The following is a 15062-nucleotide window of genomic DNA, read 5'->3' on the forward strand; positions in this document are numbered from 1 at the left end:
TTGTGGAGTTAAACCAAAAGAATGACTAGATCCAGGCCAAGCATCACCTACACAGATATGCCTGAAGGAGCCTGAGGGCAAAAATAGAAAGGTTAGAGGTAAAAACAAAGCTGTCTGTGCACATAGACATTAAAAGATCTCAGAGGATTTACTGCTTAGTTCAGCTGTGAGTGGTCTGTATGGATGTATCTAGCCAATAGCACTGACATGACAGAAGAGATGAAGAATGTTTCTAAGATATCTGTATGTTTTACGAGGTGTCTGGATGTTTTTAGACACAAAATGCAATTGAGATAAGAATCTAAAGACAACATTTTCTACATGAGCCTCTGGCTGTGGTTGCACAGCATGAGGTCAATTGAATCTAGCCTTAATAAGTGGGATTTTCATGTCCTCTTGACCTCTAAAGAGCTCCCGAGGACTGGTTTCTACACTAGAATTCTGTTTTTAGGACATGACTACTCCATTACAGAGTGGATTTACTTACAAAAATAAAAATGCTCCATAATAAGAAGCTGTTTGGGAGCACTTAGACCTGCAGGATCTTCCTGCCTCAGTTGCCTGGTAAATCAATTGTGTGTGATGTTGTGGACCGGTTGCTTAACCACTTGTAGAATTTTTGAGCCTCTTTAAAAAAAAAAGAGCAGTGCCCAAACATCTTTTCAGCTGGCGGAAACGTGTGACCCTTCAGATGTCATGTGTAACAGATAAGGACTTCAACACTGTAAATGATGCTTGTGAACCAGGTGTGTTTTAAGTAGTGCATGGCTGAATGATACCCAATTTTGACACCTGATTTTCTTCATTGTAATTCCATTGAGGAGTCTGGATACAGTTCTCGGTTTGCTGAAATACTTGACTGGCCTTGTGGTCTTGACATCTGCATCCTTCCAGCTCAATTTGTCTATGGAAAATCTGTCTGATTGAAGAAGAGCTAGACAGTGCCAGGTGTATGCAAATATTCTTGGATGCACAGACCTCCCTAGAGCAGTAGTGGTACTGATCCTACAGAAGTTGGCTAAGAGACAAATTAAAAGACTTCATTACATGGGACTCCATTTTCCCTTCCAATTTTTAATCGGGAATTTGAAACATTGTCAAATTAATTATATAATGGTTTTTTTGGTTGTTTTGTTTTGGTGAGTTTGATTTTTGTTGGATTTTTTGTTTGTTTTTGGTTTTTTTATTGTTGTTTGGTTTTGTTTGTTTATTTGTTTTAAAGAAAACAAATATATAACTTTATAATATATTTATCCCAACTCTGCAAAATGAGAGGCTTGAGCCTATCACAAGATGCGAGGTCAGGAGTGACTCCTAACTTATAAAGTTCATTTCCAGTATGAGCTTTATATATGATTTAAAGTTTGCTATAAACAATATTATGCTAAAATTGAGTTGCAATAGACAATAATTTTATATACATTTTTGTGCAGAGATTATACTTGTATATATAGTTAAAGATTGGTTAGTATCTTCAGACTCAAAAACGAAATGTCATATGGAATTATCATTAGATAGATGTTTGTGGGAGGAGACTGTCAGACCTCTTGGGTCAGACTGCTTCAATACATTTTTCACTCATCTAGAAGAATTGCTTAGTAAACTGGACTTATTTGTCTATCATTCCTGCTAATGCAGCTAAGTAAAGTACACATCTTGGAAGAGAGATAGACAGCAGAGGACAGTGTATTCTAGAAGAAGGTAAATACTTTCTGTAAGTAACCAAGACAGCACTAACTCCTATTTTGTGTCACAGGAGATTAACACAGCCCTTGGCTACAGGGAATATGGAGTAGGAGTTGAAAGATATCGTGTTCGTATGTTTGTAGTGAGACTGTTACAGAATTTAGTTCTGGTGTCAACAATTTTAAAAGGCAAAATCATTGAACTCATATATCATGGCAGTGAAGCAGAGAATGTAAAAATAGTCTAGAGGTGAGAAATTAAAGGAGTAGGTCCAACAGAAAACAGAGGGATGTCAGGCAACCAGCTGGCTCTTAGGCATAATGGACACGACTCAGTTCAGTGAAGTTTTTGCATCTAAGCTGATTGTCCAAGCACCATTTACAAGCAGTAATACAACTGATACACTCAGGGAAACTTTGGGCTGTGTTTCTGTCTACCTTACTGTATCTAGGGGCTAAGTGAGGAAGTTTCAAGTTTCATACTTTTAATAAAACAAGGAGGAATTGAAAGGAACATTTCTTTTGTATCAAGTAAGTACTCTAATTCTTGATATGAGGGGTGGAACCTTTTTTAAACATATCCAACACAGAAGACTCACAGTGGTGTAATCACAATGTAGGAGAGGTTTTACATGAGGCCTGAGACCAAGCACCTAACAAACTCTGTTCAGCATTTTCAGTATTTCCTGCTAGCTTCTTAGGCGACTCCATCAGCAGGCTGCCATCTCGAGTCTTACTGCTCAGGTGGTTTATTCTACATGTTGTACTTAGGGCAACATGATCACAGATGAGAACTGTGAAATCTACTGCCATCAAGCCTAAAGTTGTGGTAGCTCACATCTCAGTATTAAAACATGTAAGTTCCCTTTGTCATTCATACCTGAAGTTTGTAATCAAGATTATAGCAGTATCATTTGGTTTTGATAAAGGTCATCTCAATAATTTCTCCAATTCATTACACTTCCTGTTTTGATCTTTTAGTTGTCTGTTTTTTCCTTTCATGTTTTCACTGTTGCCATATCTGTCAGATGGGAAAGAGCAGTCCTGGCCCAATGTGAGTCTTTTCACTTCCTGTCATCCACTTCCCACAGTCTAGCAGTCTCTGGAAAGTAACCTCTTCTAGCTCTGCATAAATGCAGAGTACCAAATAGGTATCTGTAGGTAAACAGATAATGGTTCTAATATTTATGTTTCATTGGCATTTGTGTTTAGCCCATTTTCCTAAGAAAATGAGAATTAAATGACCATTTTCTGTGGGGATTGGTCTCATTCTCTCTTTCCAATACCCATTCATCATCAAACAACTTTTGAGCACGCAGCCAGATTCAACAATATTTTTGGAGGGTAGGAATCTAAGCAATACTTTCGTTCCCATTATGCCCTGGGAATTAGTTAAGGAAATTAGGTGATTAGGTAAGAAAAAATCATCTAAGTCAGTGCCCAGCTGAGGAAATACAGGTAGAAGTCAGTCATTATGTATTCTGTTTGACAGCAGCCAATTGATCAGTGAATGTGTGCCCCAAGCAGCCCATCAAAGCACTCTATGCAAGGTGTACTCTGGCTCTGTTTGCTGAAAGCTTATGTGTGGTGGGTAAACTAGGGTTATTCTGATGGGGAGAAACACAGGAAATACGGGACAGAAATCCACTGGAAACCGCATCAAACTAGATCATATAGTTTCTTAATGTAAGAGGACTGCTCCAAAAGTAATGTCTCTGCTGTTATGATGTTGGCCCACAGCGTCAGAGGCAGATGTTGGCGGTATGGCAGTACAGGTTGAACCTTCTCACCAGTATTCCACTGCATTAAAAGGTCAATTATAGTGTTGATGAAAACCCAGAAAATAAAAACTAGAGTTATTAAGGAATTATGTTAACTGGAATCACTGCAAGGTCTTTTCAGTGTAGTTTGATTTCTGGATAGTGACAATAACACAACTGAAAGAACATTGTCTTATAGTTCCAGTGCAAATGTAAATTAGATTGAAGAGAACTATTAAACACAGTTTCTAGCATGCAAGGAGTTACCTTAAAGGAGCATGCTGGTCCATGGCTCAGTTTAAACATACAGAGGAACTGGAATACACTTACTCTTTATCAAACATTCATTTTCTTTTTCACTTGAACCATAGTCAAATATGGTTCTAGCATAAATGGTTTCATTCATTGTCAGTAGAGGCATTCCTCCACAAATGTCCTTCCACATCATGCTGTCATGTCAGTTGCAAATTCTCCATCGTAACATAGCTTTGATGCACATAGTTTTGCTAGATTCTTGGGTGGTGCCAGTCATTACTGCATAGATATGATCTTAACATATGTTCTGCTAGACGTGAACGAGATGCCTTAAGTATGAAAATAGTATAATTTTTGTGTGTGTGTTTTCATAGAATAATTTGGCTTAGAAGGAATGCCTGGAGGTCATCTGTTCCAATATTCTGCTTAAAGCGGGGATAACTTTGCTATTGCATAAAATTACCTTTTATATATTTTGGATGCCTAGAGGAGGCATGCAAAAGAGTATTTTTAAATGATAAACAGAGAGAGCATTCTTCCTCCAATATTCAGGGGCTTAATGTTAGGCTATGAGTCACTCCTTGGAGGAGTTTTTCACTACATATAGCACAGGAAAGCTAAGCTGACTAACCTTCCAGTATTAAAATCAGCCCTTACTTTTTCTTAAGGGCATAGTATCTCTAAATCTTCACTTATCCAATTGCCTCACCTGTGAGCATTTGGACACCATGGTTGGTATATTAAACTATATCTGTATGTGCTCAAAATGTACATGCTTATAAAACCCCAGAAGAGTCTCATTTCAGTCATTAGTGGCATACAGATATTTCTATTAAATACAGCCTTTTCAAAGAGAATTTCCATGTCAATATTTTCAAAGTCCTGAAATTAATGTTTTTTATATTTATTACTCTATACCACATCACATAATTGTCTAATCAGCAGATCACCTACAAACTGCAATGTGAATTCAATTGATATCCTGCTGTGCTTGCATTACAAAATTATTTTATTATGTGCCCAGACCTAACTGTAAAATACTAAGGGATATTCAGCACAAAGTTGATTACAGTGAGAATGTTATTACAACTTTGCTTTACAGATTTATTACAAAAGGATTTTTGCTTTTAGTTGGTTTTACATATGAATGCATGTGTTCTGCTTCTAAAATAGATATATCAGATAACAGAACTTTCTTTTTTCCAAACAGGCAAATGGTTTAACTATGGGATTATCTTTCTTGTTTTAATCTTGGATCTAAATATGTGGAAGAACCAAATATTTTACAGACCTCATGAATATGGTCAATATATTGGTCCTGGACAGAAGATCTACACCGTGAAGGACTCAGAAAGCTTGAAAGATCTTAACAGAACTAAGTTGTCTTGGGAATGGAGATCCAATAACACTAACCCGTTGACCAACCGGACCTATGCCGAAGGAGACATGTTCTTGCACAGCAGATACATAGGCTCTAGCCTTGATGTCAAATGCCTGGCTTTTATTCCAAGTTTGCTGGCTTTTGCTTTGTTTGGTTTCTTCATCTGGTTCTTTGGGCGATTTCAAAAAACTGACCAAGGCATGGAGAATTTAGACAAATCATACACAAGAATGAAACGAAAGTCACCGTCAGATATGGGAATGACACGAGAAAATACACAGGTGTTAGTAGAAGAACCATTAAGTTTTCAAGAACCACATCTTGTATCCATAAAATCAGACTTAAGTGAAATAGTTTTTAATTCTTCTCTCCTAACTTCTGAAAACTTGAACGCACAGTTGAGTGAACAAGATAGCCCCTTACAACCAGTACCAGAGTCCGCTGTCCCTAAGAGTAACCCTACAACATAGAGTCAAATACCCAGGAAAATCAGTTTAAATAAGCAGTTGCTATCAGAGTTCAGTTTTACCTTTTGTAAGTTAAGATTTACATAGTGTTTAGAATAAGAAACTTAATCTATACCAAACGGTGCTCAGCATGCTTTTTCTAGGATTTTTTTTTTTTATTTGTATTAGAGTACGTGCCTACTGTATATCTAACATTCCTTTATAGATTGCTTCCCAAAATTGCACAAGCTATTTATTAATACATTACCTTAACTGTACAATAGTGTATTAGATGATTACTTGCAGGTATAAAATTCTACCATGGTGGTGCCTTGAGACATTAAACTGTTTTTTAACTCAACACCAGATGTATAGCACAGTTATTCTGATCTGTTTTGGAGTGTTTTTTGTATATGGTTATTTTCAGAATCATTTGATGTCTTAACAGAGGAGATAAACACAGTTATTCCTTGAGGAGATTTTCAGTTAGAACATCACAACTTGACTTTGTTATTTACTCATCTGTGGAGCCAGTGACTTTGATGACCGGACTGCAGAGAAGCATGTTGATTACCTTTTAATTTACGCTGGCTAGCTGCCAAACACAAATACAGATTCATTATGCAGTAAACAGTAGAGCGATAATACAGCATGGGTCACTACTTACGAAAATATGACTTTCTCCATCAGTAACAGCAATTAGGTGATAATGCCTAATTATATTTTTCATAATTAAAGATAAACTGCTCCTTGATTAAAAATTCTGCCCTTCACCTTTCAGAAACAGAGGTGAAAATACACGGTTGAAGCAACTTTTTCCATCATCACACCAAACCCATGTCACATCAAAGAGCCAATGGAGTGATTACAGTAAAGGACGCAGAGCCCATTAAATTCTGTACTTGTATGGTTTGGTGCAGGTACGGTGAAACAGGCTGGAGAAATGCACCACACATACAGACACTCTGAACTGACACCACACAATGAAGAAGTGTTTAGGAGTTTCAATTAAACCAGATCAATACTTGAGTTGTCTTGTACTCTTTTCTTTCTTCATTCACTATCCATGAGTAAATGTAACGTGGAATCAGAAACGTGCTGAAGTATTTATTTATTTTGCTTTTTGGAAGGGGGCTTTGGAATTCTTTGCTGTACGCTCAAACTATATGCATTAGAGAGACTGTGTGTATCTAAAACATCAGAAAGACTGTGATTTGCCTCTCTAATTCAATTCTATAAATTGTTGTTACAAGTTACTAAATAATAAGTAATTTTTAAATCTGAGTTATTTCCCTGTCATTAACTTGCTGTGTTTTGTCTTTGTGACTTTTTTATCTCCATTGTTTTGATCTATCTGCTTTTAAGTTTTTGGAATGCTGAATTTAGTATGCATAATAGGACTATGCATTTATTAACTGTCACTTGAGAGCCAATTCTAATAAATATAATTAGACTGTTGTTTATTATGAGGCAGGGGCATATTATGTTAGTTTTGGAGTTTAAAAAAAAATTCAACATGGCTGTCCTACTTAAAATCATAAATATTTCTGGCACTAGAAAGGACAGTAAACTCAAAATCAAATATTTTGCTTATGGAATATTTATTATTATATCAAGCAAAATTTTACTTTATAATCAAAACAAATGTTTTCCCATTAAAAATGTGGATAAAAATAATTCTGTTATTAGCTTTTGCCTACTGCAGTCTGTAAATTTGTTTATGTAACCGAAAACAGACCATTAATTAGTAATAGTAAAACACCGTGAGAGCCCACCTGTGCTATGTAAGAGGTGACTATAGAAATACGTGACTTTCAAGCAGAATTTAATTTAAAAAGTGACATCATATGTTAAGTGGTTATAGAAATAGCTGATTGATTTTGCAGATACATGCTTCTCTGAATGTTTTGGGCAATATAAACCCAACCTTAAAATTCCCCATGAACCTATTTCTCTTTTTTTTTTTTTTTTTTTTTTTTTTTTTTTTTTTTTTTGTGCTTGGGAGTGGTTAAATCCAATAATAAGCTGGCAGAAAATGAAAGACTTACTTGAGCCTTACAGCCTGCATGATTACATGACTCCAAGAAAACTGCTATTAAGCAACTGATCCGCAGCTAAAATAATTCTGTGACCTCACATTGAGTTAATGCTTTTAAGGTCATTACAAGCCTGCATGAACGAGAGAAAAACATCAAGTAATCCTAGATTTTGGAGGAGTATTTAAACTAATGGTCAAACAGAGAGACTGCTTACAACACAAATTCGTAAGAAGTGGAAAGTCTTAGTGTAGCCACTCACCAGTCAGTTCATTGACTTAATTGGAGGAGAAAGGACTTCTCAGTTGTGTGGGAGTCTCATTTGTAAACAGAGATGGACAGAGCGGAATGTTTCCACTCTTCTTTCAGTATCTTGTTTGAGAAGCCTGAGATAGGTGGCTAGACTTATCCTGAGACCCTCCACTTCAGTTATAGTCTGGTCCTAAGAACTGATTGACCAGTAGTGTCTGGAGTATGTTTCAGTCAATTCTTATGTGCAGAGACCACACAATTGGAGCCAGGGGAGAATAAGTAAGCACACTGTAAACTCCACTCCTGTACAAAGCTACTGATGCAGATTCATCCTCAGTATTCTGAAGCAGCTTTTCTTTCACTGTAGAGTGACTCATGGGAGACTGGATGGCTAAGTAGCCTAAAATTGGTTGCCTGAAACGGAAATGTCCCTCCCACAAGGATGTTCATTGTTTTCAACTATTGTCCATTATTCACATTCTGAAATGTTTTATTAACTCAAAAAAATCTGAAATCCTTTCTTCTTACCCGCCTCTATGACTTTGATATGTTTAGTTAACATTCTCCTGAAAGTCTAACAAAAATCTTTATAGTCTTTTTTTCAAGAAGAAGCTGAACAGTATATGGAAGGGAAGAAAATAGAAGCTTTCACACGTGTTGCACACATCTCCATTTTGTTCTCTGTGATAAGCTTTTAATATAGGGCTGGACTGAGCTTTGTCAGAGACTGGAATTATGGCAATAGCTCTTTTATATTTTATTTAGCTTTTTTTTTTTAACACAGATACTCTGTACAGTAATGGATGATAGATACAGCTTGTGGAGAATGTGTGGAAGAGACATCTCTAGGCTAAGCACATAAGATTTATGAGCCCACAGGTGCCTATAAATTACCTCAGCATCCTCAACAACATCCTCAACAATTACTCTTGATGAGATGGAAATCACAGGGATCCAACAGAAGGTGAGAATATTTGTAGAAATCACCCTAAATATTGTCATCATGTGTATGCAGGCATTTACATGTCTAAAATCCAGTTGTATAAGATGGATGTATGTATGTACATTTGGAGTCTAGGGATTAGTTGATTATCTTGGGGAAACTGCTGATTCTCTCAAGCAGGCCATTCATTACTTCCCTCTTTATTCTATGTTACTCTACCAACGTTACTTACTCCAGTTTGCTTCATTTCTTCTTCCTCCACTTCTATTGCCTAGAAACCAAAAGGGAACATTTAATTTCACCATCAGCCTACCCAAATTATATTTTTTTGTTTAATGCATACAAAAAAGTAAATTTATTCTGTTTAAAAGATTTCTGTCCTCTTCAGCTAGTACCATCATACTCTGGGCTACTACACAACTGTACAGTATGTACTGAGCATTGCTTTTCCTGCAATGAATAGTTTCCATCACAACAACCATCTGCAAACAAAGAACAGACACTTGTCAAAGACTGGAAAGACATCGATTCAGATACCTACTAGGCTGGCAAGCTCATTTTCCCAGAGGTGCGCAAGTTATGACTTAATAATAAAAGATGCAACAGATTTTTAATATACTGCCCTTAATTTTAACAACCTTCTAGGAGGGGCTTAGTGAGGGGGAACTTTATATCTGAGGCCATAAAGTTGAAGTGCTTAAGGTCCTGCAAGCAGAGCACTTCAGCTTTTTTCGTTGCATTTAAAACTAACCAGCTTAAGCTTTCAGCAGATTGCAAGAATCATAAAAATTAGACATACCAAACTGTGCATAAGACCATAAAGCTGATTGACTTGTAGCTGCCTGATGGAGGATATAGACAAAGCACATACTTATTAGATGTTAGAGTGACCTTGTGCGTGAGATTATAGACAGTGACACACAGAGCTTCAAACTGCATTTGTTAATGAACAGTTGCAGTTCCTTTATTGACCAAGATGCTGCTGCACACCCAGACATCCCAGCTCTTCTATTGCCAGTCCTTCTCCTGTCCATCTGTTCTAAGCCTCAAATGACAAAGGGATTTTTTGTCTTAATTTCTCTCTGCACTCAAAACTGTCCTGTGGGGAGCCTGGGCTCCCTGTCCACAATGTGGCACGCCATTGGGTTGCCAAATGCACAGACTCAAGTAGGACAGTCAAGGACAAGCAAGAGGCAAAAGTCTGGTCTGTGAGCTGTGCAGCACTGAGGTGAGGAAGAATACATTATGTGACCATTTCAGGGGTAAATTGGTAAAAACAGAAAATCTGTTTCATAGGAACACTGGGAGACAAATGGAGTCAGCAAATCATTATAAACCCTATCCATCTCCTTCACGGACTCCAACAGAAGAGCCAGTCTCTTCCCAAATGTTCACAAACAGCTCTCAGCTTCCAGATGACTTCTGAGTGACTAGGTTTTAACACCATCTTATTTCTCTTCTAATACTTCCTCTGCATGGGGGATGCCAGCACCTTCTCACTGTTTGGGGGAAGGGATAGCTTTCTGAAGAATTAGGGAAAAAGCTTACAAAGGAGAAACTCCATGACGCTCACAGTTTCCATAGCAAACTCTGTACTGGAGTGAGGAAAAGCATGAACCCAGCTGCTTTTGCAAAGAGGAATCTAGTAGCATCAAATCCTTTCAGAAATGTATGTTACAGCCACTGCACAGTCACAAAGATACTTTTAATCTCTGCTTTTCCTTTGATCTCTGGCAATTGGGGTCTGCAGAAGGGCAGCTTATCTGATTCCTGCAGGCAGGTTATAGACCTGGTTCTCATGCTGCTTTGTGACATATGGAGCACTTCTCTGCATTTTGAATTCCTTCTCTTCTTCCTTTTCTTTCTTTTTTTTTTTTCTCTCAAACTTCATTCCTCTGTTTTTATTTCAAAGCTATTTTTTTATTGTTGGTGACCTAAACCACAAATCACCCACCAAAGGCCCATAATTGCTCTTATTGATATAATACCATCTGTACACAGGCTCTTCCCAGCCAACAAAATTGAGCCAAAGGAGCAACAGGTACCTTTCCTAAAGCTTTCTCCCAGTCTAGGGACAGATGTAACATGAAAATGACACATTGCAGTACTGTACGCTGTGTACAGAAAGGTGTTTGTTCTGTCTAACCAGGTCCCTCCATGGATTGTTACCAAGGAATATTTACAGACAGTATCTTTATGACTGGATACTTTTGTTCAAGAAGTTGCATAACCATAGAATTTCTTTAAACCAACTAAAGCCTTGCCTCTCCTATTGCAAGTAGCTTGCTTTTTTCTCTGCTACATTTTATGTAACAGGTGTTTTCTTCCAATCTGCCTTCCTCATTCCTTCAGTTCCCGGCAGCTTTCAGCCTGCTTGTGCACAAAGCCCCGGCGTGTCAGGCTTCAAGGATGGGGATTTGAAGAAAGAGTAGACTCCTTTCTTTTCAAACAGACAAGTACTGTTGCTGCAGATGCCTGTGGTGGAACTCCAACCTATCGTCAGGGAAATGAGAAATACAAACCAAAAGGACTCATAATAGTCAAAATTGAAATGCATTATTTGTTTTTAAAATGTCAGTATTGACTGCTTCTTTGCTCCTTTCTTTTTGCTACCTTTCACATAGGCAGTTTGAAAAGAATCTATACATTCTTATTTCCTCAGCTGTCATTTTTCTATTCTTCCCTATAGGAAATCTCTTTAATTGTCAGTATCCTCAAAATGATCTGTAGTTTACATTCAGAGTCTTCCTTTCCTCTCTACTTACCTCCTCTTCACAAGAGGTTCATGAGATGAGTCAGGTTGGAAGGTGACTCTAGGCAAGCTCTTGCACAAAACAGGGTCAGCTCAGAGCTCAAACCAGATTGCTCAGGGCTTTATCTTTGCAAGTCTTGAAAAAATCCAAGGATGCAGCACAACCTCCCTCTGCAGTTCATTTCAAACCCCTTTCAGTATTACCATATGTATGTTGCCACTGGTGAAAAGAAGAGATCCACAGTAACAGTAAGTGTGGATGAACAAACTATGTATAAAACATGACAAGTGACATGGTGCAAAGCCAAAACTGTTAGGAAGTGAGCATGGCTGTGTTCAAGTATCCTTTGCTCTGTGGGAATTAATCTATATCTGTCCCTCACTAGGAACTGCACAGGCATTACTGAAAGCAGAAAATTGAATGCAAGCATGGAAAAAATTAAGCGAGTTTCTTTGTGATGCTGAAGTTAATTGTAATTATATTTCATACTGATATAGCTGGTATCAGTTTATTGCCTGGTAATTTATTTGCATATTGAAGAAGTCAATTTCCTCTTCAGTTTGCAACCCTTGGCTCATGTAATCAATTAACCTGTTTGAATGTTTAAAATTGCTGATGAAAAAGTCATACTTTGTTCTATTTTTTTCTAGAAGAAACAATAGCTCCCTCTAATAGAATGAGCTATTACGTTTTTGGAAAACTTATTTGGAGTGGTCAGTAGGAAACACTGGATAGCTGTGCTTAGGCATTGCCTAAGTCATGTATCTATACAGACTGTAATCAGTATTAGCTCCAGAATCATTTAGATTAACTGGAAAGAGAAAAAAAAAGATTTCTTTCTTTTCAGATCTCCATTTATATTGACTTTCCATTACTGACCTTGTGTGTATGTCTGAACATACAAGAGCATTAGAATTGGTCTTTAAAAGGAAAAACAGATTAGAAACCGATACTTACAAGTTATGTGGATGAAGCCTAGTCAGGTTGGGTGTGGTTATAATTAAGGTCTGTCTAGTGTGACAAAGGAGCCCTACCTTCTCCAGAAGTCTAACAGAGGCAGTCAGAAGAAAGTTGGCCCCATTCAGGCTTTTGTTGGGGAAGGTGGCAGACTGCTTACAAGAATGTGAAAGGGACTCAGAGAACTTTGTGGAAAAGCGGAAGTTTTAATCAGGAAAGGAAAAGGTGGAGGTAGATCAGGATCAAACAAATCAATATGATTTAATCCACATTTGTGTAGCTTATCTGAAAAGCCTGTGTAATTTTAAAGGATAAAGAGACAAAGGGAAAGGAGCTGGGTAATAGGAGACTATCTTATTCAAAAAGCTTTTTAAAAAGCATTGGTGTGCTCTCCTCCCCTTTAAATAGAGATAGATGTTGCTGGTGACTGCTCTTGAGAAACTGCATGTCTCATTGGCCCTTCTTTGAGAGGTCTAATGGTATATGAAAAGAGCCAATGCTCTGGTGGCTACTGTGTCGTTTGGATAATGAAATACATATTCAAACATGGACACAGTTTTGCTATTGAATCAATCACAAAATCATTTACTGAAAACAGGTAAAAGCAGCTAGAGTAAAAATGTTCCAGACTTGCAAGTGTTCCAGCTATTCCAGATGTTTGAAGACCTTTGTAAGATTCATTCATTCCCTGCTGACTATGGCAGCCTTGCCAGGTAACATTGCCAAGGATGCAGATGTGGCTTAACTTCTTGTGGGAGCAGGTTTGTGTTACTGCTGGAGGATACAGATGTGGCTTAACTTCTGCATCCTCCAGCAGTAACACAAACCTGCTCCCACAAGTACAGATGAAGTGTAACTATTTCCAGTAATCATTGTTTCTATGTTTCTATGGTTACGGGAAAGAGAAAAATCTCTGGTTTTGCTTCATAAAATTATTACAAAAAAAAAAAAAAAAAAAAAAAAGCATTCTCCAGAATCTGTGCAAGGTTAACATTAAAAAATAAATAGACAAAGTAACTATCCATGTGTCTCATCTTTTTATACGCTTTCCCATCCCCTCTGACCTGCACAAATCCCACCAGTTTCACAATAAAGCTACTTCTCAGAAATAATCCCAAAGGATGCAGAGATCAGACTCCTCTGTGTGGGTTCTGGAGAGACTGCAGGCATGGCTCATTCAAAAAGAAATAAAAAAATATTGATTCCATGGACTAAAGAGCTCAGCATTTATATAACTACAGCTAAAGCATGTGAGGCAGAAGTCAGCAGTAACCTCCTGCTCCATTTTCACAATAAGTTACCCTACAAGGACCAATATTTGTTGAACCTGTCAACTACAAGTAGGCTTAGTGTGCAGTATTTAATGAAACCTCCACTGAAATGTGTGGTGTTACACCTAAGTGTTTTGGTTTCTAAGTTTTCAAGCCCAGATGATTGGTACCTATGTCAAAAAAGAAAGGATGGTGGTGGCTCCTTTGTTAGTGGTTCTTGAAATTCATGGAAGATTGTTTTATGGTACAGTGTCTCCATTACCAAATGGCTATTTTTGGTTACTGCACCTGAATGGTTACTGCTCCTGCTCTGAAGAGTCTTAGGAAAGACACAGTATAATATTGGTCTAACTAAACTGTAAAGGCATGAGGTCCATCTGGGTGTGTCTCAGTGCTTTGCAAAAGGTGTACAAAGGAATAAACACAGGTAGCCCAAATGCGACTCCTGGTGTTTTTATGGCTCCAATGTTGCTATACAGAAATCTTCACCACCTCTTTGTAAAAGTGAACCAAATATTTGTCGAGACCTTTCCTACGGATCTCTTTACACTGTTTTCTGCAGTGTGCTGGAAAAAAGTACTTGACTGAAACTACCCAGATGTGATATTGTTCTTGTTACTATTTATACCAGAGTAGCATGAAAGTGCCTTAGAGAAATGAAACTATAAAGACAGGAAAGGAAATGCTTGAAGAATTTGCAATACAGACAACACGCAAAAGGCAGAAAAGAAAATTAAAACGAAGAGTTGTGAAATCGTTTGCCTACATTCCCAGAAGTCAGGTATCCCTGGTATGTATGTCTGTTATGTTATACCTGCTTTGTGAAGACCTTGGCCTTTCTGGCTTGTTGATGTCAACCATTTTATTTTGCTTCTTGTTCACACAGACACTGCATGAAGTATCCCAGGAACAGGGTTATGCATATTTTACCCTGTTATATATTCCATCTTGTGAAATGCAGTTTTTGAAACCAGAAGGCAGTTTTGCTAGCATCAGATACTGGTTGCCTTCTGCCATCAGGATGCCAGTAGGTGACCATAGTGAGGTATGGGAATACCTCGTTTCTTCCTCAACTGTCTTCCTGAGTCTGCTGATCTCAGTCTGGCTTCAGACATCTGAGCCAAAATAGATTTCCATGGTGCTTCAAATCACAGCTAGTAGCATGCAAAGAAATTACAAAGCTGCCTTTTATTTCTCCAAGTGCTGATATCCTATTGTTTCTTTGCAAACTATATTTTGTAAAAAGGAAGTTGTTAAATTCTTTTCCATGTTATTTGCAAGAACTGCCACTGCTTATGTGATGGCAACTTCAGAATTGATACC

General features: G+C 37.7%; 1 protein-coding gene across 3 annotated transcripts in view; it reads left to right on the forward strand.

The window, feature by feature from the left end:
- TMEM117 (transmembrane protein 117) overlaps positions 1-7016 on the forward strand; it is a 199759-nt gene extending 192743 nt beyond the window's left edge. For all 3 annotated transcript variants that reach the window (XM_090137909.1, XM_031589562.2, XM_090137914.1), the window contains one exon: positions 4911-7016. In XM_090137909.1, coding sequence (XP_089994035.1) covers positions 4911-5551 — 641 coding nt within the window. In that variant the 3' untranslated portion in view covers positions 5552-7016. The remainder of the gene's footprint in view (positions 1-4910) is intronic.
- The last annotated feature ends 8046 nt before the right edge of the window (positions 7017-15062 follow it).

Source organism: Phasianus colchicus, chromosome 1 (genome assembly GCF_987193195.1).
Source record: "Phasianus colchicus chromosome 1, bPhaCol1.hap1.1, whole genome shotgun sequence".
NCBI lineage: Eukaryota > Metazoa > Chordata > Aves > Galliformes > Phasianidae > Phasianus > Phasianus colchicus.